The sequence below is a fragment of the Stylophora pistillata genome, chromosome 12 (assembly GCF_964205215.1).
Source record: "Stylophora pistillata chromosome 12, jaStyPist1.2, whole genome shotgun sequence".
NCBI classification, from domain to species: Eukaryota; Metazoa; Cnidaria; class Anthozoa; order Scleractinia; family Pocilloporidae; genus Stylophora; species Stylophora pistillata.
The window spans coordinates 14,488,284-14,515,400 of record NC_142530.1 but is presented as its reverse complement, the minus strand read 5'-3'; the positions used below and the strand labels follow the sequence as shown (position 1 = coordinate 14,515,400).

Here is a 27,117-nt window from a genome sequence, read left to right as displayed (position 1 = left end):
AGTCCATTAGATTAACAACTCTGTCAAACGTCGGGAATGCGCAAAGGGATCAATTTTGGCTGGTGCCGATTTAATTCCCGCGCTAAGCAAATTATATGAAACAACCACTTTCCTACAGAACGTATTTACGGAAGAAGTCGAAGAAAAATTAGAAAAAGCAGAGAAAAGGAAAAGGCGGGAACAGAAAGCGTATTTATTACGCGTATGTAATTGATTTACCCTTCTGCTTTGACCTCTGTCAAAAAAAGTGATAGTTTTTTTATTTTACCCCAGTAACCAAGTGGCTTCTGTGATCAATGTTATACAAACTGGCCCTTAAAATATGAAGGTACCCATAACGACCGCAGTGCCGGAACCGTGGTTTCATGTGGGGTCCAGGACTCTGAGCAATGGGCCGTACCGAGAAGCTCTGGGTAAGAACTAGGAGCCAATCAGAGGGTCGCATCATAACTTTGGCGCGATTTGCAGAGAAACCTTCGCGGCAGAACCTATCTGATACTTGTGATCCATAGATAACGAGCTACTAGAAGCCTTTGATGACTTTTTTCTATGAGTGAAATCTTATTAGGTAAAGTCATTGATAAGGTACGGAGATCAACACTTGAATTTCATGTTGGCATGAGACTTTCGTGTAATCGCAAATGAGCTGAGGAGGCTGAGGTCGTTGGAATACACGCGTCGAACATGGACGCATGCAAAACCACTAATGATCTCAACTTGAGTAGGTTTGCGATCGAGCCTGGCTCCTCTTAATTGTATAATTGCTTTTGCTGCAGGACTTAGAGATTTGATCTTTGAAATAACACCTGAGAGGGAAAAATGGTAACTATACCAGAATGCGAAGGGCTTTTCGAACCTCTTCTCATTCTCGAAGACAACATGGCGGCGAGTGATGATCAAGTCGATGCTTACCTTAGAATGACAGAGTAAGTCGCGAACGAAAACTGGTTTGAAGTAGGTTTACGTGTTAAATTCAAATTTTGGTATTAGCTGGTAGAAGTGGGTTTATGATTGGCGATCACCCTCTCCATGCTATCAATATCAAGTAAGAAAGAAAGTATGTTGACGTTTGAAGCTTGACACTTTCCATGTTTATTGTGAATAGTCAGTCTCGAGGATACTGGTTCACCACCCTCTGTTCGAAATTTTTTTTGCCCACAATCAATGATTAGCAAACAGTTTATGAGAGGAAACAAAGGTGATGTCTATAATGATTCTAGTGTATCACGCGAGAATCCAGTTCGCTTCAATTCATGTATATCCAGCTACAAGGCAGCACGATTCAAACAGGAGTGTATTTCTAGATTTTGCTTCAAGCTGTCATTTGTCTGTGATGAAATTTCCTTCCAGGCGCTTAAGAGAGGAGGAAGATGTATTTGTCAGGGAGCTGCTTAATCTTATTGAAAGAGTTATCGTGATCTTTCGGGTAAGTTGAGGTTGCATTGGTTGTTGTTGACCACTTTATACAGTGTTTCTTTTCCTAATGTTAGAAAAGGAATTGAAGGAGAAGCATTAACAAATAACTTGCACTGTATGCTGCTGATAAGAATGGATAATCAGTTTCTCCTCGTGTACATTTGTAAAGCAATCTAAAAGTCTGGGCCTTTTTCAATCATAGAGCTACATTCACAGACCTGCTTTGGCAATGTTGTTTTGTGAGCATCTCGATTTTACTGCACTATTTTGATGACCCAGTAGCTTGGACATTAAAGCTTGTGAAAAAACATTATGAATGAAACAGTCATTATGCATGACATGCTAATTCTTATGTGTTAATATAACAATTTGTTTATTGTGACAATTTCTGTTGCTTATTTTCTACAGAGAGATATTCAGTCTGATAAGTCAGATCTGTGTCAAGCATCACTTCAAGCACTGGGTCACTGTCTCTATCAAGAGCAAATAGCCAGGTAAAAGTAGTTATCTTTTTAGTTACCAGTTTTACTTATAAGAGTATAGGGTTACATCTTAGAACAAACAACTGGCAAACTTTAGCAGTTTCTCTCTACAGCTGTAGGTTTCCACTTTATACATTGTGCACTACCTCTGTCAAGGACTTAAGATGTGGCTAGGACACTTTAAGATGGCAAATGGTACATTGAATTATCATGGGACTCTTAAACTTGACATGCAATGTTAAAATCTCTCCAGCCTTTGCAATGAGTCTCAGAGACTTCTATGTTATGCATTTTAACTGGACCCAGAAGTCATGAATTTTACTGGTTCTTATCATGTCATTTTGAATATTTGTTCACTCAATTGGTTAAAGTAAGGTCTTTGATGATTGCAGCAATTCAGAAATAACTTAAATGTCTTTTTACAGTTCAATTTGCCTGTCAGATGGTCAAGTTCTCATTCAAGGTAAGTTTTGCACTAAGTGCCTCCTTGATCAACTGTGCTAATGATATTATAAAACAGATGTAAAGGATAGGAAAATGAGTGAAAGCACAATGGCAGTGTGCTCTAACTAAATCCTCGTATGATAGTGGCAACTGCTGTATTATTGGGTTATAACCTTGTTAAGATTACCTTAAACCTCAATTGCGTGGGTGATAGACTTTTTTATCACAATTAAATACCGCAGCAGAAATTCTATGCCACGCCCGGCGGGTATAAGTGAACAGTTGGCATATTTGTCAGCATTCTCTTGGCAATCAGCGAGCGATTAACGTTGTTTGTACTTAGTGCAATCTGTAAAATTTTCTTTTTTCCTTCTATTTACCTCCCTATCATGGGGAGCATCGCATATGGTCTTAGGCAATAAAGACCCAGTTACCCCCAATTGAGTTGGTGTGTATTTACTTAATTGAGTTTGTTTTTATAAGAATTTCAACATTTATTGTAAACAACCTATTGTAGGTTTTTTGTCAAGTGAAATTGTGACACTGAATAGCTTCTATCCTCGCTAAAATTGCTTCAGCTTCAATTTCCTTGACTAAATTTGGTGTTATCATTATCTCAGCACTAATCCTATCAATCTCTTGCAGGTCTTCTGTCACAAATAAAGGAGTCTGAAGACAAAGGAATTTGTACTCGAGCATTATGGTGCCTTGCAAAACAGAATTTGGATAGTGCGATAATAAACACTAAGGTATCAGTATTATTGAATGTCACACCTTTTAGATAAGATGTTAACCCCTTAAGATTTCTTGTATGACTTACACTGAATGGAAACATTACCAATTAGCTGGGCCGTTTGTTTTCTCTTTAGTTGGAATCCATTCTTATTACCTTGGAATCAGTCATCACAAAGGATCTCCAATCTGTGACTGTGGATCATGAAGCTCTTTGCGTGATTGACAGGTACAATGTATTACATATAATTTTTGTAAGCTGACGACTGCTGAAAAAGTCAGTCACAGATCAGAGTTTTTGACACAGTCAAACTAGTTGCTGATCCCATTTTGATTAAGTATTAATTTTTAAAAAATATCTTGCAGCCAACACTGGACTATTTTTAACACTAATCCACAAATCGTAGCGTAGAGGCAATACACTAAACACAGAGGGTCACTCTCTAGTTTGGTGAATTAAACACACTCCTTAAAAAACCTCATGGTCTCTGGTTTCTCCCTCATGTACAAAATACAGTTCTGTCCTTCTCTCGCAATATCTTTTTATTAGCAAATTCTTTACAAGTGTAATTTTCGGCCGTTTACCCGCACAGCTGATTACCCGCACCGGCCGATTATTTGCATGCAGCGAAAAAAAGGTCAACAGATTATCTGCACTGATGGATAACCCACACCTTAAAAACAAAGGAAATTTGTACAAATGTGCTCTAGAATTCACAACGTTGCATACTTGACAGAATGCGAATTCGTGGCCACATTTTGTGCGAACAATCGTTCAGTGCCATGTTGATTTCTCAAAAAAATTTATATCTCTGGTTCCACTGGGCCTAACAAGTCCCTTATGTAACTGCAGTAATCGTAACCTCACAACACCACAATGATAAAGACGTATTTATTCGGTACGAATGATGTTGATGGTGTGTGGGTTGAAACTTAAAACACTAAATGAATACAAAATTACAACAATTGACCAATAAAAGTGACAAGAAAGAAATACACTGAACGAACTGAACAAACTTGAAATGACAATACTTACATTGTTACGATTTCTATGAAACTGCTGGACGAATATAAACTGCCAAAAGGCGAAAATAAGATAAACTGGAGTACCTGCTCAAAGCGAACTACTGTATGACTAACAAAAGACTAAACTCTGAACTTGAGAAAAACTAATTTATATATGCGAAAACGACTAGCTGACTTAAAGTGCAATTAGCACCTATATTACGAAAGAAACTAATTATTGAAGACACGTGACGTAGAAACATCAGAAGCTAACTAACCAGCGAAAAAAAATACTAACAAACGACGAGAAACAGCGACAACACAAAAGGACACCCTAATAATTGATTGAATGAGAAAAATGAAAAACAAAAAAAAACATTCTGCATGCTAAGACCCTACACCTTAAACGGGAAAATTCTCTTCAGCTGAAGCTAGTGTTCACTGGAAATTTGTTACTGATGGGCTGGTTATCCTCAGTTTATTTTTGTCACCATCAAGGTTTTGTTTACACGCGTGCCGATAGTAATTTGTTCGTCACGCAACTAATTGTGCGTGAAATAAACTAGAGTCGGTATCATGTTTTCTTGCCACTTTGTGGCACTCTCAATACAATAAAATTCATCTGAGAAGTGGAAATGCAGGTAGGTGAGAATTTTTTTCAATTCAACTGCCAGTAGATTTCAAAATTGTCACATAACCCGTACCTCCCTATTACCCACAGTGGCACGTGTTTAAGGAAAAATCAACAGATTACCCACAGGTAAACAGCCGGAAATTATGGTAACCCTTTCACTCCCAAGATCTCATTAGTGATTCTCCTTACTGTCTGCTATATAATACTTATGATGTTACTTTGGAGAAATTAGTATTGGATCAACGTATAATCCTTAGTTGATATTTTTCTCTATTTTCATCATTTGTCTGCTTGATTTTGGATTGATATTGTAAGGAGAAATTCTGTCTTGATTGCTCTGGGGAGTTAGTGGGTTAATGACTAGAACACTGATTTCAGGGTTGAGAGGTCATGGTTGAAGCCTGTTTGAGGTCACTGAATGGGATGAATCATTCATTTAATTTTTTTCATTTATTTATTTCTCCAAACCTTAGCAGAAATAATATTACATACAAGGTGAAACATAAAGTAAAAGATAAAATACTTTCAAGGAAAGAAAAATTACAATACAAAATTACACCAATTAATTTAAGTCACATTGTACATAGGAAGGAGAGGAGAGGAGAGAGGCACATCTAGATAAACAAATATTGTATCCCTTAAATTATGCCAGTATAACAAGTAAAAAAAAGAAACTATAATTTAAAAAGGGATGAATGAAAGAGAGTTGAACCTCAGGAGCACTTCCAATGATTCTTTCCCTAACCCTGAGTATCGCTTTAATGTAGGCTTCTACAACAGCTTCCAAAGAATGAAATGATCAAGACAGTTGACACTTGGGCAAAGCTGGTGTTTCCTCTGCTTGTTAGCTCAGCTATCAAGGTGCAGTAGCAAACTTATAAAGTTTAAGCAAATATAATAAGTTTTAGGTTCATTGCATGTCAATTTTTGGAACAGGTTATCTGTAGGTTCATGCAGCTGTGGTTGATTAAACGTCTGATAGTAGTCAATGTATTGGTGATTTGTTGCTCAATGGTTTGACAAGTGTCAGTTAACCATTGGCAAACTACATGTAATGTTCTTGGGACAGTACAAAACGTGGACCCCCCCTTTTGGACCCCCTAACTAGATTAAGAAAGGATGAAAACAATAAATACCTGGTGTGACTTAGGAGGTCGTCATCAAAGTGGCATTTCATGCTACAAACATTAATTTTTTTGCCTGAATCTTCAAAAAGTGCTACTAGAAATGTTAATTCTCCCGTGTGCTATCGTGGAATCCATTTTGTTTCTAAGTTAGAGTGGGGACCTCAGCACAAGGCTACAAAACTTCCGGTCTTTTCCTCCGAACGACTGACCAGATTATTCTGCCATTTTGATTGCATCATTTCGTGTCCTTGGCTACCGCCGCTGACCAAAAAAAATTGTGGTCACCATACACGGAGCTCTATGGTAGAATGTTGAAGGTACATGTAGGGTGTGTGATTGTTTGGCAAGAAAATGCTGTGATTGTTTATCGATGGCTTCAGGAATGTCGAGATTGCATACAAAATGTGAAAAAATCACACACCTACCTTCAACATTCCACCATAGAGCTCTGTGTATGGATGAGCACAATTTTTTTGGTCAGCGGTGGTAGTCAAGGACATGAGGTGATGCAATAAAAAATGGCGGAAAAATCTGATCGGAGCGGCCGATCAGAGGAAACACCAGAAGTTTTGTAGCCTTGTGCCGAGTTCCCCACTCTAACTTATTAAAAAAATGGCACGCACGATAGCACATGGGAGAATTAACATTTCTAGTAGCACTTTTTGAAGATTAAAGCAAATGGTTGTGGCATGAAATGCTAATTTAATGATGACCTCCAAAGTCGCACCAGGTATTTGTTTTCTTCCTTTGTTAATCTAGTTAGGGAGTCCAGAAGGGGGGTCCACGTTTTGTACCGTCCCAATGTTCTCCCATAATTATCCAATGTTTTTTTTTTTAATATCTAGTTGTTACATTGTACATAGCAATATTTGTTACCCCTTTCAAATAATTATGTTTGCCATTGCTTTGTAAAGCACCATGCACAGTCTCTCCCTTATTTCAAGCATGATAGATAAAAGAGATTTTCAAACAAATCAGCAATTCCTATACCACTTAAGCTTTGAAGAATTCCAAGCAATTTTAGGTGGTAAGAAGAGGTACATTGTACTACAAGGGGTAAATTCCATTGGTTACTGTTAGTAGTTTTGTAATTGAGTATTAAAACCAATTGTGACCCTCCACAGGATTTCCAGCATAATGGTGATAACACGGGCACGCGTGCGATGACACTCCACGCTAAGCGTGATATGTGACACGCATATGCGCATTTATTAACAAGGAAACAGAGAGTGTCACAGTAGCTTTTGTTTTTCATGTCTTAACACGCTCAATCTTTTATTTTCAACAGCATGTTAAATGACACGCTTTGTAGCGTGTTAAAGTCGTGCGATATGGCACAGTAGCACGGAAAGAGTTGTTAGGCAACCGAAGAGGTTAAGCAAGAAAGCCTTTAGTTTTAGAAGTTGCTCCGCACATTGAAAGAATGGTAGCAAAAAATACGGCTTATGTAAAAAGTTCTTCCTAGCACAAATGCTTTCGCCATACGCTGACTTCAAGCAAAAAGACAGCCTATGTAAAAAGTTCTTCCTAGCCAAATGCTTTCACTGCACGCTGACTTCAAGCAAAAAGACGGCTTATGTAAAAAGTTCTTCCCAAGACAAATGCTTTCACTGTACGGACTTCTAGCAGGGCCTAGCGACAGTTTGACGATTCGATGGCCCATTAAATATTATGTTCGAGCAACAATGTGTTCAGAAAGTATTGTTTAATAGAGAATTTTGCGTCAAATCAAAGTTTTTCAGAATTTTCAACGTAACGCTGCGCAATTTCTTGCCATGAAGGCAAGTAAACAAGGATCTAAGCATGATGAATTTTACTGCGTGGGCTTTTTACACGTAAGAAATTCATACGTTTGTTGCTTATAACAGAAAATCAAAAAACTGTTTTGAATAAATCTGTCGTCCCAAAGTATTTCTTGGCCATTTTAGTATTGCTTCCTTATTAATTGATTCCATGGAACTTGACATTTCACTCACGGACAAATTTGCATATTCCCGTTTGAAATATGATCCACAGGCTCATTTGCACACATGCAAAAATATTTAGCGAGTTTTATCTTTTATCTTGATTTTTGAGAGAAAACGAAACATGCACCTATCGCTTTTTTTGACAAAAATAAGTTCTTTAATTAGTCTTCTTTCACTGGAGCTTGTTTTTTGGAAAAGATGATTTTAAAAATTTACTGCGCATTGTGTTTACTTTCTTGGTTTCTCCAAAATTTTGACTTTTCGTAGGTACGTCTTAGATCATGTTACACATAAGTGTCAATGGGTTAAACTCGATCTTGCTCTAAATTTCCATGTTTTGAGAAAAGAAAAATGGGTTTCATGTGACAAATCTTGATTCAGGTGAAGTTTACAACACGAGTCAGTGATTCGATGATGAAAATAAGTTAAGAATGCAGGTTTTGCTTTAATGGAGATAGGATAATTTTTCGCACGTGCAATCTCTTACAGATGTTTTGATCTGACATGGGTATTATTTAACACGCGGGATATTTCACACACCAGAGTGCAATATGACACGGCATAACACGGCTTTTCTTTTCACACCCTTTAACATGCTTCTTTGTTTAACCTGAACACGGTTCATTGTTTATATGGAACAAAAGAAAATTTTAATCAGGAGTGCATTGTGACACGCTGCTACTGTGTTAACGAAAATTTCTTTTGTGTACCGTGCTAAAATAGTGTGCCAGTGTCATCACCATTATGCTGGAAATCCTGTGGAGGGTCACAATTCTAATAGAGGCTGCACAGTAAACACCAAATTTCATCCGCCATGCTTTTAATAGTCAATCCCATGAACCTTTGTAATCTAGATCATGAAAGCCATACTGAAAGTACTCTACAGTTATGGCTCAAAAAGGGGAAAAACTGTATTGGTTGAATTTAAGAAGACTGTTGGTCATCTGTAAACTGATCACCAGCCAACTCTCACCTGATACATTAATTGACTTTGGACTGATATAAACTCATTTGTGGTCTCTTGATTGTTAAACCAAGACTTCCTTAATTACACATGATCCCATCTTTTCAGTTTGGCTGGTAGAACATGTTGTCTTACTTAAGAAAAGTGACGCCAATCCTTGGTTAAAACGCCGACCGAACTTTAATAATCACTACCTAAACTACAGTTACACAATATATCACAACCTCAATATGCATGCAACTTAGCTATATATGTTTACTCTCTGGGACCTCTCATGTCATGTATCTTACACCTAGTGATGATTCCTATTATTTAAATCCTAATTCATTATCACTATAACATTAATTAAACCCTTAAGTTCATTAACAGTATAACAGAACATTGTTAAATTTTCAAACTGTTCTCGTCTCTCTTCCAGGTGTGCGAAAGGGCATTAGTGGTGATGTATGCTGGATTGGAGCACTTGATGTTGTCCCAAGATAGAGTTATAAAAATTCTTGTTCCACTTCTGAAAGGAGTGAGTTGATATTTTTTAATCCCTTTCTTGGAAAATGAGAAATCCTTTAACCTGTACGTCCATCTGATCAACATGACTTTCCTTCAATAGTTCCAAGAACATTAGCATTACGATAATGGAGTCACTGTGTCTCTAATGGCAAAATATAATCATTAAAATTCAATCACTTGAAGCAAAATTGAATCAAATTGAACCAGGTCTACAATAAGTATCATACACTCTCGGACTCTCCTGTTTTGTTTTCCTTTTTTCTTGTGCATCTTTTTGTGTTATATTTCTTCATTTCTATTTTATTTCCATTGTAATTGAATTAAGTTTGTTGCAAAATAATTGACCTGTCCTGATTGGCATTTTCTAGCTGCAGGTCAAAGGAATATCTTGTAAATATATAACAAAATAAAGTACAAGTATGAAAAAAGTGTGAAAGATATGTCCCAGCCTGAGTAGGTACCCTCTATCTAGTAGATTTTAGCTAGGGTCACATGGATGTCACTATTCAGCATATCTTGGCTTTCAGCAAAATATCCAGTTCTAACAGTAATAATTAATGCTGTAAAAGATATTCAACTTTTATTTAAAATATCAAGAGCCAGATTTATTGTTAATTTTTCTTATTTCCAGAGCTTGTTGAAAGAGTTTCCTAAAATGTGTTCAGAAAATAAAGGATTATTTGTGCTCAAGTGTTGGTGCTGCATTGTCCAAATTCTCGGAGAGGTGGGTAAAAGATTTGGCTCACTGAGCATGGCCTGAGCATACACACAGTACGTGCCACCCTCAATCGTTGATTCTGGATCCTTGATTTTCTACCCTTGAATGTTGGAAAATTTTTAGAGTGAGAGTACAGTTTTAAGTCAAGACGATCAATTTACTTTTGAGTGGTGCTGTAAGGTTAAGAACACAGTAACATATATGCATGTGTATCTTAAACCGGGTGAGTTAATTTTTTCTTTGTTAACTTCAATACACACTTCTTGTTTGTAAAAAAAAAAAATGAACAAAGTAATTTCCAAGAATAATCTAGGTTAGGCAGGTAGTGTATGTGAGTTGAAAAATTATTGAAGGTAGCAGAAATAATCAACAAACTCTTCATATGACATGTCATTTGTTCTCTGCAGACCTTGCATAGAGGGGGCAGTTTGATTAATGACTTACTAAAGCTTGTTGAGCAGGTAATGTGGTTCTCAGTTTATGTTACTGGGATTCAATTGATTTTTCTTTCTTTAAATTCTTCCTTTTGTTGTGCTGAGCAATATTCGCTGAGTCTTAAGACAGCTATTAATGTTTACAATGTAATATTACTTTTAGGGATTTCGAGATCCATCAGATGAAGTTCAGGTTATGTCCTTTTCTGCTTGGAATATCCTCATTGACAACTTTGCCCTCTCATCAGGTAAATTGAACCCATTGACTCTTAACTGAGTCAGCAGTATCTAATTTCTCCTTAATGTATCACTGCTGAATCACAACTTCAGGTCACAAAGATAAAGAAAATGATCACCAACTTAGGAAACTTTTGATTGTTAAACAAATTCTCCTTTTTAGCACTTTAGGAAATGTATAGATCAGAGTAAACATACTGATATTAGGGTGTAAAGGGTTTTCAATTCTTCACAGGAATTTTATCAAGAAACATGGTAGCAGGAGAATAGTGTAAACAAACAAATATCCTTCATTCTTCATGTCTGAATGAGAAAGAATCTCAGGTCATCCAAATTTAGTGGAAGAATTCTCCAATCTCCAATTCCGCTCCGCTCGCCATGGTCACAAATTCCAGGTCCAGTGGCTTTCTACACACTTAAATTTTTAACAGGGGTGGGGTTGCTTTTGGTAGTACTCATAAATATGGTGTCTGCATGTGGGTGAGGAACTGTTTAGCAATATCTAAGGTACAACTCAATCAAATGTTATACCTTTTGGGGTTGGGGGTTGGTGGAGGGGAGTTCATTTTTCTTGTTACTCAATGTAGGATAATTGTGGTCAGTTTAACTGCTACCATGGCAGTGGCTGCAAGAATCAAACCAACAGGGTTTATGTGAAATATATTTTTAAAAAATTCCATTTAAATTACTATTTGCTATTGATTTGTGATAAAAGAGAATGGTCATAATCATTTTGGATCAGTTGTTGTTGCATTGTTGCTAATTTTCTTAATTTATACTGAAAAGAATAACTGGCAGATGTTGTTACAGGTAGCTTAAAAAAACACAAAGCCTGTGTGATAAATCAATTGAAAAAAGACAACTGGGAAATGCTTCTTTTCCCAGTTGAGGTTGGTAAAGTTGTTGAAGTTCTATCAGCCAACCAATTGAAAATCTGTATTTAAAGTACATGACAAGATAGTTAACTAGCCTTACTTGGAGGAGCATAAAGTGAGCTTATGAAAGCCTCACCAGGTTAAACAACTTCTTGGTATTTATTCTCTCCTAAGACCAGTAAATGTGAGCACCCATGGATGTTATTCACAAGAGCCTTTTGAGCCTTCCTTTGGCCAATTAATCTGGCAAATGCCACTTGTGATGTCAAACTCTATACGAGGGTGAAATGCTGGTAGAAGCCTTCAAAGCTCTTGTCCAAGCTTTTCCATGAGACCATGTGTTGGAAGAAAGCAGAGCATGTCCTTTGCTCTGGTACGGAATCATAGCTGGTCACGTCTCAATTGATAATATGTAGAGATACAAAGGACAGCTGCATTGATATCAGGTGACTGTCAGCTAAGATGCAGCCATGATCTTAAGGGCAGTCTTCAGTATGGAGAAACAATCTTGTGTCTTCCTCCTCAGATGGGTCTCCTTGGAGACCCATCTGTGAGCTGAAGTGCTAGGAATGGAGGACAGTTTGAACTTCAGAACCTCTCTGAGTTTTATATCACTAAATCTTGACACAATAAGCATTTTAGCAGATGAATTCCTGTCTGCGCTCACTGTTAAAAGGTTCTCACCATGGCCAGGTTGTTCAAAACACAAGCAACCTAACCTGGGGTTAGTGTGAATTTTTAACTTAGTTTTAAAGCTTTGCAAAGGAATTCATTCTTTTAGATTTTTTTCCTGTTGGTTTCAAGTCATAATTTTTGAGATGAAACCTAACAAAAACTTTGCCCTTATACATACATAATTGGAGGACCCTGGTTGTCTGGCTTGACAGCTCCTGTAGCCAGTTTGTTTAACATACTTAATACAGCACTAAAAAATGGATCCGTTCTGACTCTATGGTCATCCTAGTGCAAGTCAGTTTCTCTGTCCCTATTCATTGTACTTTTACCAGATTCTCTGTGTGCTTCAATTACTGTGCAATAAATCCTTTATGTCTTTGGTAACTGTAAAAATTACAGCTTGCTCATGGGTAGTAAGAAACCATCTTTCCAGGCTTCTGACTTGTGCCAATTATGCCACCTTAAGACATAGAGTTAACAGTTATGCACAGGACAAGAGCCACATATAGAGCTGATTGACTCTCCAATCTACTAACAAATCTAATGCTATCTGGAGCTCTTATCAGAGCTCATTGACTCCCTGATCAAACAACAAAATTCTTGCAATCAGGAGCTCATATCAGAGCTGACTGATTTCCTCATTGACCATCAAACTTCACATGATCAGGAGCTTTTATCAGAGCTCATTGACTCCCTGATCTACCAACAAACTTCTGGCAATCAGGAGCTCTTATCAGAGGTCATTGCATGACTCCCTGATCAACCAACAAACCTGGCAATCTGGAGCTCTTATCAGAGGTCATTGACTCCCTGATCAACCAACAAACCACTGGCAATCGGGAGCACTTATCAGAGCTCATTGACTTCCTGATCTACTAACAAACTTGCAATGGGGAGCAGTTATCAGAATTCATTGATTCCCTGATCTACCAACAAACTTGCAATGGGAAGCAGTTATCAGAGTTCATTGATTCCCTGATCTACCAACAAACTTCTTGCAACTGGGAGCTTTTATCAAAGCTCATTGACTCCCTGATGTACCAACAAACCTCTGGCAATAAGGAACTCTTATCAGAGTTCATTGACTCCCTAATCAACCAACAAACTTCTTTCATTTGGGAGCACTTATCGGAGCTCATTGACTCTCTGATCTACCAACACCCTCCTTGTAATTGGGAGCTCTTATCAGAGCTCCATGACTCCCTGACCAACCAACACAATTCTTGATATCAGGAGCTCATTGACATCCTGATTGACTAACAAACCACATGATCAGGAGCCCTTATCAGAGCTCATTGACTTCTTGATCAACCAACAAACTTCCTGCAATCGGGAGCTCTTATTAATGCTCATTGACTCCTTGATCTACCAACAAACTTCTGGCAATTGGGGGCTCTTATCAGAGCTAGCCCATAGACTCTCTGATCTACCTACAAACTTCTGGTAATCAGGCGCTCTTATCAGCTGAGCTCATTGACTCCCTAAATGCATGACCATCCAACTCCTTGGAATCAGGAGCACTTATCAGAGGTCATCGACTCCCTGAACCACCAAAAAACTTTGGGCAATCAGGAGCTCTTATCAATAATATTAAAGCTCATTGACTCCCTGATCTACCAACCAATTCCTTGCATTTGGGAGCTCTTATAAGAGCTCATTGACTCAATCCCTAATCAAAGAACAAATGTGACCTCTCACGCGAAAACGTTCCTAACGGTAGCCGTTCGAACAATGAACGGAACGGCAAGCGAACAGGTGACAAACGGCTAGGAAAGCCATTCGAAACGGATACTGTGAACGGATGAAAAGCTAATTAAAATTTTCGAACGGATGAATGGCTAGTGAAAATTTTCGAACAGATGAACGGCTAATTAAAATTTTAGAACGGATGAGGTCGAACGGATGAACAGCTAATTAAAATTTTCAAATGGATTAGGTTGAATGGATGAACGGCTAATGAAAATTATCGAACGGATGAATTAACAGCTAATTTTTCGAACACAGAGATGAGCCTCACAGATGAGATCGAATGGATAAACAGCTAAGCGGTCAAACAAGTGATTGCCTGTAGAAATTATTTGAACAGATGGTTTCATCAAAACGAATGCCGACACAGGCGTCCCAAGCTCTCGTCTTGAGCCAAAGCGAAGGATTATTTCATGAAAGTGTCACATGTTGGGTGACGCGGTGTTAAGTTACGCGAGGTATTTGACACAATCTGTGAAAAGATCACTTGAAACTAGTCGGAACTTGATCGTTTGAATAACTCGACTTTGCTTTTGGCGCATTCAAATGGATTACAATTAATATTTTTTATTATTGAATCCAACCAATTAAGATAAGGTACAACCAAGGAACTTGCACATGAAAAGCATACAATTCGATACTTCTCAACTTCAATTCAGGTTTAAATTTCCATAATCCCAGCTTCCCTGTCAGTCCATCAAAAATGCATTGCCTTGGTAACTGCTAACAACTTGTGTCAATTACCACCATTTCACACAATCACAAAATGGAGAATTCAACGAGAGAAGATATGGATTGCAATCACACCGAAAATGTTTCTATCATCGTTGCCTAAGTGCCAAGTGAATGGCTGATGAATTTTCTCGAACGGATAGCTTGAACCGTATGAACGGATGATGAATATTCAAGAACGAATAGCTGGAGGCGTTCGAACGGATTATGAATACTCAAGAATGGATGGCTGGAGGCATTCAAACGGATGATGAAGTTTCTTAAACGGATAGCTCGAACGGTTCGAATGGATGATGAATATTCAAGTACGGATAGCTTGAGGTGTTCAAACGGCATGCCAATCCAGTCGAACGGCAGATGAATGGCTATCCGTTTAAAAATGGCTAACCTTTCGGAACGTTTTCCCATGAGAGGTCACAAATTTCTTGCAATTGAGAGCTCTCATCAGTGCTTGTTGACTCCATGATATACCAACAAACTTCTTGCAATCTGAAGCTCTTATCATAGCTCATTGACTCTATGATCTAGCTACCAAGAAACTTCTGGCAATTAGGAGCTCTTCTCCGAACTCATTGACTCCATGAATGACCATCCAACTCCTTGCAATCAGGAGCACTTATCAGAGGTCATTGACTCTTAGATTGGCCAAAAAAGACCTCTGGCAAGGGTGAATTTTTATCAGAACTCATGGACTCCCCCTTCAACACACAAAATAATGATTTTTGATGATCTGCTGATGGAATGATGGCCACTCATTGACTCTCAGTTATTAAATGTCCATGATTTAAACTTGAAGCCAATGGCAGTGATTTGTTGTATCTATGGAGTTAAAGTGAAGATTTATATCAGCTGTTGCCTCAAAATGTGTTTCCCAGTGTCTTTTGGGCACCATGTTTATATAGCTTTCCTCTGAACTTAAACTATGGTGACAAACTCTGCTTCTTAACTCCCCTGAACATGTGATAATGTAGCACTCTGCAGAGGATATGTATCTTTCCTCCCTTCAGTGGATGCTGCCTTTTATGTGCAAATATTTTTGTTAATTACATCGTAACTCGCTTCTTCTTTGAGGTCCAGGCACAGTATGCTTTTCACTGCAACCTCAGCAAAGCTTCTATCAAAAGCTTGTGTGCCTTAGTTATAAACTGACTGCCATTGAATGACTTTCCTTCAAGGAGCTTAATTGTTGAATAAAAGCCACAATGGCCAGGTTCTGTGATTATAATTTATTATATACCGCTTTCTCAAAATTTCTTGGCCATTGCAGCTAGAAAGTTAAATGCAATATGAAATCCTCCAAACAAATCATAACATTTGCAAGCCCTTTAGGGTAAATGTATCTTTGCCTTTGTATATATAAAGCAAGATTAATGATATGGGTTTTTTTTGTTTTTTTTTGTTTTGTTTTTTTCAAATGAACAACTGCAATTTATTATTTTCAGCAGTTTTGACTCTTTCACAAAACTGTGTTTTTTCTTGGTTTCTTTAGCAACTGTTGCCATGGAAACCCATGACAACAGTTATCCAACCAACCAAAATTACCTTGCATTAAGTAACTGCCATATAAGTTACATCATCCCTCCAAATTTACTCTACTTGGTTGAGTAGTTCTAAGATGTACTGCTGAAAGTTCCTGAAGATATTAATATTTCTACTTCCAAGAGCACTTCACTGCTACTAATAGCAAGTCACTGACCCCACAGTCTGTGAATGCGACAAAGGTAGTGAAGATTTCAAGGTATCAGCCTATCATAATCTAACGTCAAACCCTTTGTGTAGTGGGGTGTTATGAGATTGACTTTTTGTGGCTTCTCCTCCTCAACGATCACTCCAGACTATTCTGAACAATAAACCTCTAATATTTGCTCCTAACAGCATCACCCCTGAATCAAACATTCAGTTGATGAAAGTAAAGGAAATGATTGGAACCTCAACCATAGGAAATGGAATAGTACACAGAACTTGCATACTGATGTTGGTGTATAAAGGGTCAAGTGAAACCTTCTGACCAGTGACTGTTATTTTTGTTATATGTATTATTATTTCTAGGTGTCATCAGCAGCCCTAAGAGGGTCAAGCTTATTTTGACTCCATTAAGGGTAAGAAAAGGTTCCTCACTTTGTGAAATTAAAATCCCCACATATAATCAAAATAATTCCTAAATCTTGTTTCTTGGTTCCTTGTAATCTGTGAACCATAACCTGGCAGTAAAACAAACCTGGATAAAACAGTGTTGCATTGATAACAATCATTTTGATGAAATTGCACTATTAAGAGCAGTTTGAAATACATTTAAACTTGTTTAACAGCTTTTCATTATGCAACTCGAGCTGTGAAGTGTAACTATTTGAACTTATTGCTAGCTGACATTATTAGCAGTTTAAGCATTGCAGTAAATGAAATGTCAAATTCTCTTCCTCAAATTCTTTAACATGCATTTGTAAAATGCATTTATTGCTTGAGAAAATTTTACTGCAAGGTTGAGGCATGGTGGGTTTGTTTATTTTAAAGTTCATTGACTACCAGATACTCTTTCGAGATCGTTTTGTGCACTAATTTGTCCTTTTCCAACAACGAGAAAGGTTCAGAGATCACTCTTTCATTTAGAGCTCTCTTTTAACCCCTTTGTATTATTTCTCTGTTTAACTCTCTTCAATCCCTCCTCTTTGCACCTTCTCCTCTTTGTTTCTCTTTTCAGTCATCGTGGGTTTTAAATTTTCATACATGAACTGTCAATAATTTATATGTTGCATTAATTTTCAGAACCTTGCTGTCAAGGAGAGAAGTGAAACAGTTGAAGCTGCCAGACTTTCCACTTGGTGGCATTTTGTTTGTTCATTGGGTCCAAAAGTTCAAGAATTGTTTGATCAGGTATAATAATAATCTTTTTTTGGCCCTGATGTACAAAATACTGCTAGTTATAGATTATAGGAGAGCTGTAAGTCATATTGTATTTATCTCACGGTAATCATAAACATTTCACTTTCCCTGACTGATATGATTGGGCTTTCTGATCTTAAATGTCTTCCCAAATTTGTGAAGAGTGCCATTTCCAGTCCTTTTTAACCCTAATTAACTCCCATGAGTGACCAAGACAGACTTTCTCCTTACAATATCAATACAATATCAAGCAGACAAGTGATGAGAATAAATGAAAATATCAACAATGGAATTTTAGTTGATTCAATACCAAATTCTCTAAGCAAACACCATAAGAATTGGATAGCAGATAGTAAGGAAAATTGCTTATGAGATCTTTGGAGTAAAAGGGGAAACATATGGTTACTTATAATACTAGCTTTTTGGAACTGACATTTTGAGATAATTTTCAAGATGGTTGCAGTGTGAAGTCATGAGTCTGTGCATTGTCAAATTGATTTTGTTGGCAACTGTTTTTATGAGGTACAGCTGTTAGAGGTAGTTGTGCAACACTTTCTTGAGGTAGGGGTGTATTTGCGTATCCCTTTTTTTCACAAGGAAATTGCGATTTTCTTCCTGCGACTACATTTGAACTCTGTCACAGGTAGATATCACTAGATCAAGGGTTTTTTGAGCTTGATCATTATACCTGTGAAATTTAGTCTGAAGAAAAAGTGAAAATGTACATAACGACTTTGTACTATTTTTTATTTTAGGTTTGCACCCCACTTCTTCAGTTTGTCTTTGGCACAGCCATTGATCAAGTCAGCTCATTGAAGACAAAGGAAGGGCTCAGTGAACTCAAATGCCCTCCAACACCGACAAACAACAAACTCTTGTCAGATATGATGGCAGAAACACCCAAATCAAGTATTCGCAGATCTCTGAAAGACATGGGAACTCCAAGAACACCAACGGTGTTGAATGCAAGTTTTGCCAAACCAGCAAAACAAAAGCTTTTAGGACAAGGGTGTGAGATATTGATGGAATTGCTGAAGACAGAGGACACATGCTTCAGTACAAATCCTGATTTTATTGTTTCACTTGGTATGAAATTTTCCTTGCTGATTGTTACCATGGTTGTCTTGATTCATTGAGATCCTTTAAAACAACACAAATATTTAAGTGGCTAATGGCTGATGAGTCAACAAGGGTGAATACAGGGTTTTCATCAAGTCATAGGAGGAGAATATTGTAAAGTAATGGGAAAATACTCACCACATCTGATTTCAGTGAAGCCTTCTGTAGGCCAACAAAATTTACAAGAACTGTAGTTGTAGAAGTTTTGTGGTTTCCTAAGATATTGACCACTCTGGAGTAAAGGAATTTATTATCCTACTGAGCCAGTGAGAACTCAAGGTAAATATGAGGGTGTCCCGAAAACACAGACCTCGAAAACACAGACTGCAGACCTCGAAAACACAGACCTCGAAAATACAGCTAGACCTTGAAAACACAGACCTCGAAAATACAGACCTTGAAAATCTTTTTCGACATTTCAGAGAGAACCTCGGTTTTGAAGCAGTTTTTTTTTTTTTCGATGAGAGAGATTTAGTCAAAACAAGCATTATGTGTGACCGGAAGTCGACAAAGATTAATTAAAATATTTGCTTTGTGTTAAAGCCAGTGGTCTACAAACAAATAAATTTTGGTCAAAGTCGCTCTCAGTTACTTCAATAAAGCTTACTTCGATAATTTACGCGGACACGTCCAACTTTAAGGGCGGTACAAACTCATTTATGGCTCCTTAATAGACCATCCCTGGTTTCAGGTTGCAGTTTCCACATATTCCTTGAAGGCAAAAGTTTAAGTCCCTTGTCAGTTCGGTGATAGCAATTGCTGCCTGGGAAAAACCACTACAGTGTAAAATGTTGAAAGGCTTCACCTGCTTGTGTGCTATCGAGGCAATTAAAAAATGGGAGGATATCTGAAACCTAAACATCAATACCGACTGGCTGGCAGGAAATGAAAACACTGACTCGTACGCCACCATTATGCATTACAGCGATTGATTTAGGACACAGCTGCGACCTTTAGATGCTGCAGATTTTGTAACATCTTCATCTCTTTGCTACGATCTTCAGATTTGAGTCTCCTGGCGCTGCTAAAGAAAACAAAATCGCTTCACAACCATGGTTCTCTTTGAAATGTCGTAAGCAAATTTTCGGGGTCTGCGTTTTCGAGAAGCCCTCTGGGTTTTCTCGAAACACAGACCCAAAAACGCAGACCTCAAGAAACTGCAAACTTTACTACATGCCGTATAGTTTGTAACTTCTTGGTCTCACAAGCAACGCTTTACAACCATGGTTCTCTCCAAAATGTATAAAACAGAGTTTTTAATTTGGGTCTGCGTTTTTGGGTCTGTGTTCAAGAAACCCCCTGGGTTTTCTCAAAAACACAGACCCAAAAACGCAGACCTTGACAAACCGCAAACTTTACTAGATGCCGCATATTTTGTAACACCTTAGTCTCATAAGCAACGCTTCACAACCACATTGATGAAGTAGATGATCAGATGATCAGCACCAGCACATGATCCAAGCGTGGAAATATTCGTCACGCAATACCTTGCGTGACTAATGCGTTATGTCAATCAAATTGTGTTAAAGACATTTTTATTAAGCGCGAGAATGAAAATAGCAAAGAGGGGAGAAGAATGTTTAGAGTCTAGTTGACATCTGATTATAAAGCTTTAAGAATCCGTCAGAGTACATGAGTACAAAAACTTGGAACCGAGACGAGTTACATTGGTTTGCTAAAGTCTGTGCAGCAGTTTTAAATATTCTCCCATATAAAAGTCCTTTTTTTTAACATAACCAAATGTTGAAAAAAAAATTTTGAGAACTGCAATGTCGAGGCCTCGAAAATGCTTATGAGACTAAGGTGTTACAAAATATGCGGCATCTAGTAAAGTTTGCGGTTTGTCCAGGTCTGAGTTTTTGGGTCTATGTTTTCGAGAAAACCCAGGGGGTTTCTCGAAAACACAGACCCAAAAATGCAGACCCAAATTAAAAACTGTTTTAGACATTTCGGAGAGAACCATGGTTGTACAGCGTTGCTTGTGAGACCAAGAAGTTACAAACTATGCGGCATCTAGTAAAGTCTGCAGTTTGTCGAGGTCTGTGTTTTAGGGTCTGTGTTTGCGAGAAAACCCAGGGGGTTTCTCGAAAACGCAGACCATGAAAATTTGCTTACGACATTTGAAAGAGAACCATGGTTGTGAAGCAATTTTGTTTTCTTCCGCAGCGCCGGGAGACTCAAATCTGAAGATCGTAGCAAAGGAGACGAAGATGTTACAAAATCTGCAGCATCTAAAGGTTGCAGCTGTGTCCTAAACCGATCGCTGTAATGCGTAATAGTGGCGTATGAGTCAGTGTTTTCATTTCCTGCCAGCCATTCGGTATTGATGTTTATAGGTTTCAGATATCCTTGTATTTTTTAATTGCCTCGATAGCACACAAGCAGGCGAAGCCTTTCAACATTTTACACTGTAGTGGTTTTTCCCAGGCAGCAATTGCTATCGCCAAACTGACGAGGGACTTGAACTTTTGCCTTCAAGGATATGTGTAAACCGCTACCTGAAACCAGGGATTGTCTATTAAGGAGCCATAAATGAGTTTGTACCGCCCTCAAAGTTGGACGCGTCCGCGTAAATTATCGAAGTAAGCTTTATTGAAGTAACTGAGAGGGACTTTGACCAAAATATATTTGTTTGTAGACCACTGGCTTTAACACAAAGCAAATATTTAATTAATCTTTGTCGACTTCCAGTCGCACGTAATGCTTGTTTTGACTAAATCTCTCTCATCGAAAAAAAAAAAGACTGCTTCAAAACCACGGTTCTCTTCGAAATGTCAAAAAGAGATTTTTCAAGGTCTCTGTTTTCGAGGTCTGCGGTCTGTGGTCTAGCTGTGTTTTCAAGGTCTGTGTTTTCAAGACACCTGTAAATATGAGTACAGGTTGATGGCATGAAGGGAAAAAACATCTCAGTTAGCACATCATGATTGGGTTTTGTCTTGTATCAGATTCTGATCGGTTGAGGAAGTGCTGTTGGTGGCACAAGTGTTTTAGACCAGTCATAGAGCAAGTGAAGCAAAACCATGCTGTCTCCAATTATTTTTGATCGATACTTGAAACATAATTGAAACTTGCTTTTGTTGTGATCATCTTTGACTGGTCTCTTAAGTTTTGAGTTTTGTTCAATACTATAATTAATTTCAATATTTTCTCTTAGCTGAGAGATTGCAGATGGTAACTTTCAAGAAGCCAGAGGAGTTTAAGAAACATGCTCCCCTACTGACAAGTGCTGTGAGGGAAGCCTTCAAAGCTCTTGGTAAAGACCTTACAGGTAAATGTAATTATATATAAATGACTAAAAAGCATCTCTTCATGGGAGAGAATTGAGTTTGTGTTACTGACTATTGAATAAAAATAAATTACATGAAAATTTACAGGTCATAACTCTTTTGAAACTCCATCTTTTATTCATTCCTTGATATTGGCGTCATGAGGTGGCCAAAGGGTGGAAACATTAAAATTTTTATAATTTGTTAGTTTTTACTCGCTTGTGTATTTCTAAAGCATTATTGATAAAAACCTATATGTAATCACTCAATTTACCTGTAAAGGCACAAAATTGGAATTAGATCACAGCATTATTCAGTAGATACTAAAGCAGTGGATAACATTGAAAGCACACTCTTATTGGCTACTCAGACTCTGATATTTTGTGCTGGAATATAAGATTTTTTCTTGAAAATATTGTAATATTAATTGTGACAGGTCGATAAATGAGTTAAAGTTATCTTTTTGTGCTATATTATCTCACAGTTTTAGTTTGTACATAAACAACTATTCGCCTGAGTGTGTATAGTGTCAGTGGCTAGCGGAGGATATTTATCTCACTGCTATAAAGCCTGGTGCACATGTATCCACCACTGGCCACCTCATCTTCAGTGGATAGTTTGTAATGATGAAATAAGAATAGATTTAACAAATGGTAAACACCACAGCGTACACTATTGAGTTATGGATGCACGCGGGAGGTTGCTAAGCACGAAAGAAGCGTAAGAGTCGCTCGAGGCAATAGTTGAGAGCGACTCTAGCTTCTTGAGTGCTTAGCAAACCTCCCAAGTGCATCCATAACTCAATAGTGTACGCTGTGGTGTTTACCATTTGTTTTATAACATAACATTAACATATTGTAGCTAAAGAGTTCCCTTTTGTTTAACAAATCTTACGTGACCAGAAAAAAACAAGTGTGCGCGGAAAAATAGTCTTTGCATTTGCTCACGTCAGCAGCGTACACCCATGGGTACGCTAAATTGACCAATCAGAGCACGCGCTTTACTTTGGTTATGTTATAATAAAAGATAAGGAGAGTACTGTATGCTGTGCCAATGGTTAAACCCTTACTCTTCAAAAATTTAGATATTAAACCTCATTACTTTTTGCCGTACATTCCCTATAATTTTAGATCAGAGAATTTGATCTTTAATCAAAGAATATCCCCCAGTTGAGAGTTTTCTAAATTCTCTCTTCTTGTAAAGGTATTGGCTTTGAAAGGATAAATAAATTTTTTGTTCACTCCTATGACTTAGAGGGTCAATTTATTCTACTGTATTTGTATTTTCTGTTTTTTGAAGAACCTTTGGGTGTCAAAGTGTGGAACCTGCTTGTCAAAAGAATTGAGAAAGTCGTAGAGAAAGGTACTCATACAAGTTTATTGAATTACTATTAATATCAAGCACAGACTACGATGTTGGGGCAACACAGTTTAATGACCAGCAGTAGAAGATGCTGGCGCTAGTGATCAATAAACTAAAATTGACGAGTAAGGGTGGTGGGGGTGGGAAAGCATTAACTTCTAAGCTTGAAACTGGTCAAGCAGAGACACTGAAACAGCTGAGACTAACTGATCAGGGGTGTGTGCTCTAAAGTAATCACCCAGGGTGATCATTGTACCACTAATCCTCTGCTTCGTATCCAAACTCCATTTCTATGTGCTGTCAATTGTAGTGATCCTAATGTGCTCTGGAACATTTTGCTCTTGTTAAGAGCTCCATTTATATGGACATAATTACACATCATCAATTAACCTGCACTATTATACTCATTAGTTAAGTGTAAACAGTGGAATGTTCTGGAATGTACATATGTGTACTAGTACATTCCTCTACAACAATAACATTCAATTTTTCATTTAAAGGTCCATTGTCAGAGTGTGGAGAATTTTTACTTCCACTTCTTGCTGTTATGCAGGAGTTGGTGGACAGTTCTCTTATGGCATCTTCTTTGGTGCTTGTGAGTTTTTTTGCAGTCATAACTATAATTAATGATTTTTATTGATGGTCAGATATACACACCTTCTTGGCAGTAGTCTTTAGTTACCTTCCATTCTTTTCTTGTTCAGTAGCTTTTGCCATAAATTAATTTACGTTCTTGTTGGATGTAAGCACCATAGTGAAATTTTTATGAATGAAGATAGTGGAGAATTTAATTTTTCATGACAAGGTTTATTTGATAGTGGAAATTTAAATTAATGCCAAATCTTTTATCACTCCTCCACAACAGCTGGAGATTGGAGTGCTTTCCTTCTTTTTCCATTTCATCAGCAGTTACCTCCCTTTGGTTTTGATATTGCAACATTCCTTTAAGAAGCACTCTCGATAATACTATTATGGTGACACTGTTAAGTGAATTTGTCAACTTTAATTTTTCCACAACAGAAAATGCTTGAAGCTTTATCCAAGCTGCCTGCTGAAGTTTTGAGCCATCACATGGCATCACTTCATTCAAGAGACAATCCACAAGGCTCACCGGCCCTTCTTCTTATTCAACTTTTATTCACTCCACAATTACTGGAAAGCATCTGGCAGGAGGAGAGGTTTGAGATTAATTCTCATGAATCAATTTTAATGGTATGAATGAATAGTACCTCATTTGAAAGGGCTCAGTGTTTCATGGCAATTACACTTATATTGAGGTTCCTTTTTTTATCAGACGTACACAACAATTATATGCTGAGGAGACTATGTAGCGAAAACAAAGAGAAGAGGGGAAATGCATGTAATGCATAGATCAATAGGAAACTTTAACATACCTCGCAAGTTCCTCACCCCCCCCTGTGGATTGCCTACAGAGGGGGTGTTGGCACATAAGCTTACTGTGTACATAAGTTTTTGAAGTAGGTTGTGTAAGTATTAGTTACTATACTGTAATGCTTCATTTACAGATTTCATTTGGCATTTGAACATCTTGTTGATTGTGGAATGATAGCAGCCTCCGGACAGTTGTTCTTTTTGCAGACTGTTTTAAATCTCCTTAAAAAAGGAACAAGGTACTGTACAACGTTAAAAGACATAATTGAAAGGAGTAGAAGAATATCGTACAATTATCTGCTTTCTGTTTTTCTATACTCAAAACATATTGTACGGGGTTTGTGAAAACTGCATTTGTGGTCCAAATGATCTTTACAATGTATTAGTCTAACTGGGATTAAAATTTAATTGTCCTGAGATGCTTGCAAAAGAGAAAAAAACAGTGCACAAAAAAAGATAGAAAATCAACAGGATTTTACAGGTTATCCTGTGAGCCTCGAGTAAAGTTCTGACCAAGTGATATAGAAGTCTGATAATATTTTATCAACATAATTCAAACTGATAAGCAATTTTCATTAAAAGATCTATTTTTATTTTACTCTTAGGTTGACCTGATAATGCTCTTTGATATATTTAAAATTTCTTTAACCTTTCTTAGTGCTGTCACAGGTAAAGAAACTCTTTGGAGGCTGTGGAGCTGTGTTGTTAATCACCTGAGTGAACACATTCAAAAGGTTTGGCAATAAGTGACTGAGTGGTGAGGGGGCTGGACTTGTAATCTGGTGTAGGGGTTTCAAAATGTTTTGAAGTAGGCAGCCGACACTGGAAAAGTGGGTGGCTGTGATAACGCCGAGATTGTTTGTCATGAGCAGACTGTTATGACCAGAGTAGCCGGGGACATGCAATCAAGTAGCTGGTGGAACTCTGGCAGTTGCCGGCTTGTTTTGAAACCACTGCTGGTGGTCCTATATTTAAGCTTTCCACCCTGCCACTCACTGGATTTTTTTTTTGGTTGTCCTCACTGTGAACATCCCTGGCTGCACTTTGTAGACTTAGCTAACTGGTCTGCCTCCTCAAGGCTCTACGCTGACTTTTCAACTTACTAGCCAAATGGCTAGTGACATCATAGATGTTTTCAGATGTTATGACAATTTCAGTTTGTTTACTAGCCAAACTGGCTAGTGGAAATTGAAAACCACTAGTCAAAACTGAATTTCTACTAGTCTGTGGCTAGTGGGCTACTGTTGGTGTCGAGCCCTGCTTGTGCCTGTTGGGGTTTTTAACACACCATGGTTTATGTCTATTTATCATATAGAGGAGCACAAGTTTATCAGTTTGTAATTTTTCAGTGTTACCCACTGTAAGTAAAGTATTGTTATCATTATTATTTTTTCCATGGGGATAAGTTGATTTGGGCCTTGCCCTCATTGACTATCACGTGATAGAAATCTCTTGCTCACAGTCTAATTGCTATTTTTTTTTTTATCTTAGACAAATGATGTCAATCAAGGAGATGCCTTGGAACATGACTTCAGTACTCTGTACTTGGCACTAATATTTCCAGTGAAACATCTTTTGGATACAAATTTGCCACAGGTATGCTTGTGCTAGTTCACTAGCAACAGTGCTAATTATTGTTTTGAAAATTTGAAGACATGTTTCCTTGGAACGATTTTTTCCTATTTTCTTTGTCTTCATGTTTTCCTCATATGCAGGCTCTCAGCAAAGAGGTGGGCAAAGCTTTGGTCCAGCTGTACCGTTCCTTTTCTCGGGCTGCTGCTCTTGTGCCTACAGCTGAAGCCAACATTTGCTGTGAAGAGTTATGCTCAAAGATTCTTTCAGCACAGGGCGACTGGAAATCTAAGGTAAGTTTTGGATTTTATTTTGTGGAACAGCAGTATTGTTAAACTAAACTCAAGTTGTTATTGACAATGATAATATTTTTTCCCTTGTATTGTTGAGAGAGAACTGACCATTTTAATTAATTTTGGCCACAGTTTTACTTCGTTTTATATTACAGTTGAACCTGTAGCGAGGGGCACTGAACTAGGCATGCACAACCCTGTGTTAACCCTATTAAATGTTGGTTGTCAACGTCCCAAACTTTTTTTGCCCCTTATTACTTTTTTCCTTCACCGCTATTAAGCAGCTGGGGTCACCCTTGACTGAGTCCTGACGGCCTGTTTGTATTGTCTTCCATCTGTACTGAACAGTCACTTGAAGCAGAATCGCTCAAATAAAACTATGAATAATCTCTACAGCAAATTTATTCTATGTCCCGAAATGACGAATTGCAGATTATGATTCTTCTTTGGACTGTCAGGAAAAGTATTATGCACGAGTATCATACAGTCATTTACAGCCACCCCACCCACCCCGCTCGACTATCAACCTAACTAAAAT

General features: G+C 37.8%; 1 protein-coding gene across 3 annotated transcripts in view; it reads left to right on the top strand.

The window, feature by feature from the left end:
• Positions 1-456: 456 nt before the first annotated feature.
• The window catches only part of LOC111330828 (telomere-associated protein RIF1), a 41,540-nt gene continuing 14,879 nt past the window's right edge, over positions 457-27,117 (top strand). Inside the window, exons 1-23 of one of the 3 annotated variants that reach the window (XM_022935789.2) lie at positions 457-585; positions 777-926; positions 1,351-1,426; positions 1,825-1,910; positions 2,324-2,361; positions 2,988-3,091; positions 3,212-3,303; positions 5,481-5,574; positions 9,190-9,288; positions 9,910-10,002; positions 10,404-10,457; positions 10,594-10,678; positions 16,745-16,794; positions 17,459-17,566; positions 18,331-18,661; positions 21,849-21,962; positions 23,260-23,322; positions 23,823-23,917; positions 24,343-24,500; positions 24,849-24,953; positions 25,373-25,448; positions 26,206-26,310; positions 26,430-26,579. In XM_022935789.2, coding sequence (XP_022791524.2) covers positions 820-926; positions 1,351-1,426; positions 1,825-1,910; positions 2,324-2,361; positions 2,988-3,091; positions 3,212-3,303; positions 5,481-5,574; positions 9,190-9,288; positions 9,910-10,002; positions 10,404-10,457; positions 10,594-10,678; positions 16,745-16,794; positions 17,459-17,566; positions 18,331-18,661; positions 21,849-21,962; positions 23,260-23,322; positions 23,823-23,917; positions 24,343-24,500; positions 24,849-24,953; positions 25,373-25,448; positions 26,206-26,310; positions 26,430-26,579 — 2,283 coding nt within the window. In that variant the 5' untranslated portion in view covers positions 457-585; positions 777-819. The remainder of the gene's footprint in view (positions 586-776; positions 927-1,350; positions 1,427-1,824; positions 1,911-2,323; positions 2,362-2,987; positions 3,092-3,211; positions 3,304-5,480; positions 5,575-9,189; positions 9,289-9,909; positions 10,003-10,403; positions 10,458-10,593; positions 10,679-16,744; positions 16,795-17,458; positions 17,567-18,330; positions 18,662-21,848; positions 21,963-23,259; positions 23,323-23,822; positions 23,918-24,342; positions 24,501-24,848; positions 24,954-25,372; positions 25,449-26,205; positions 26,311-26,429; positions 26,580-27,117) is intronic. The other 2 variants (XM_022935786.2, XM_022935787.2) reach the window with 2 other exon arrangements.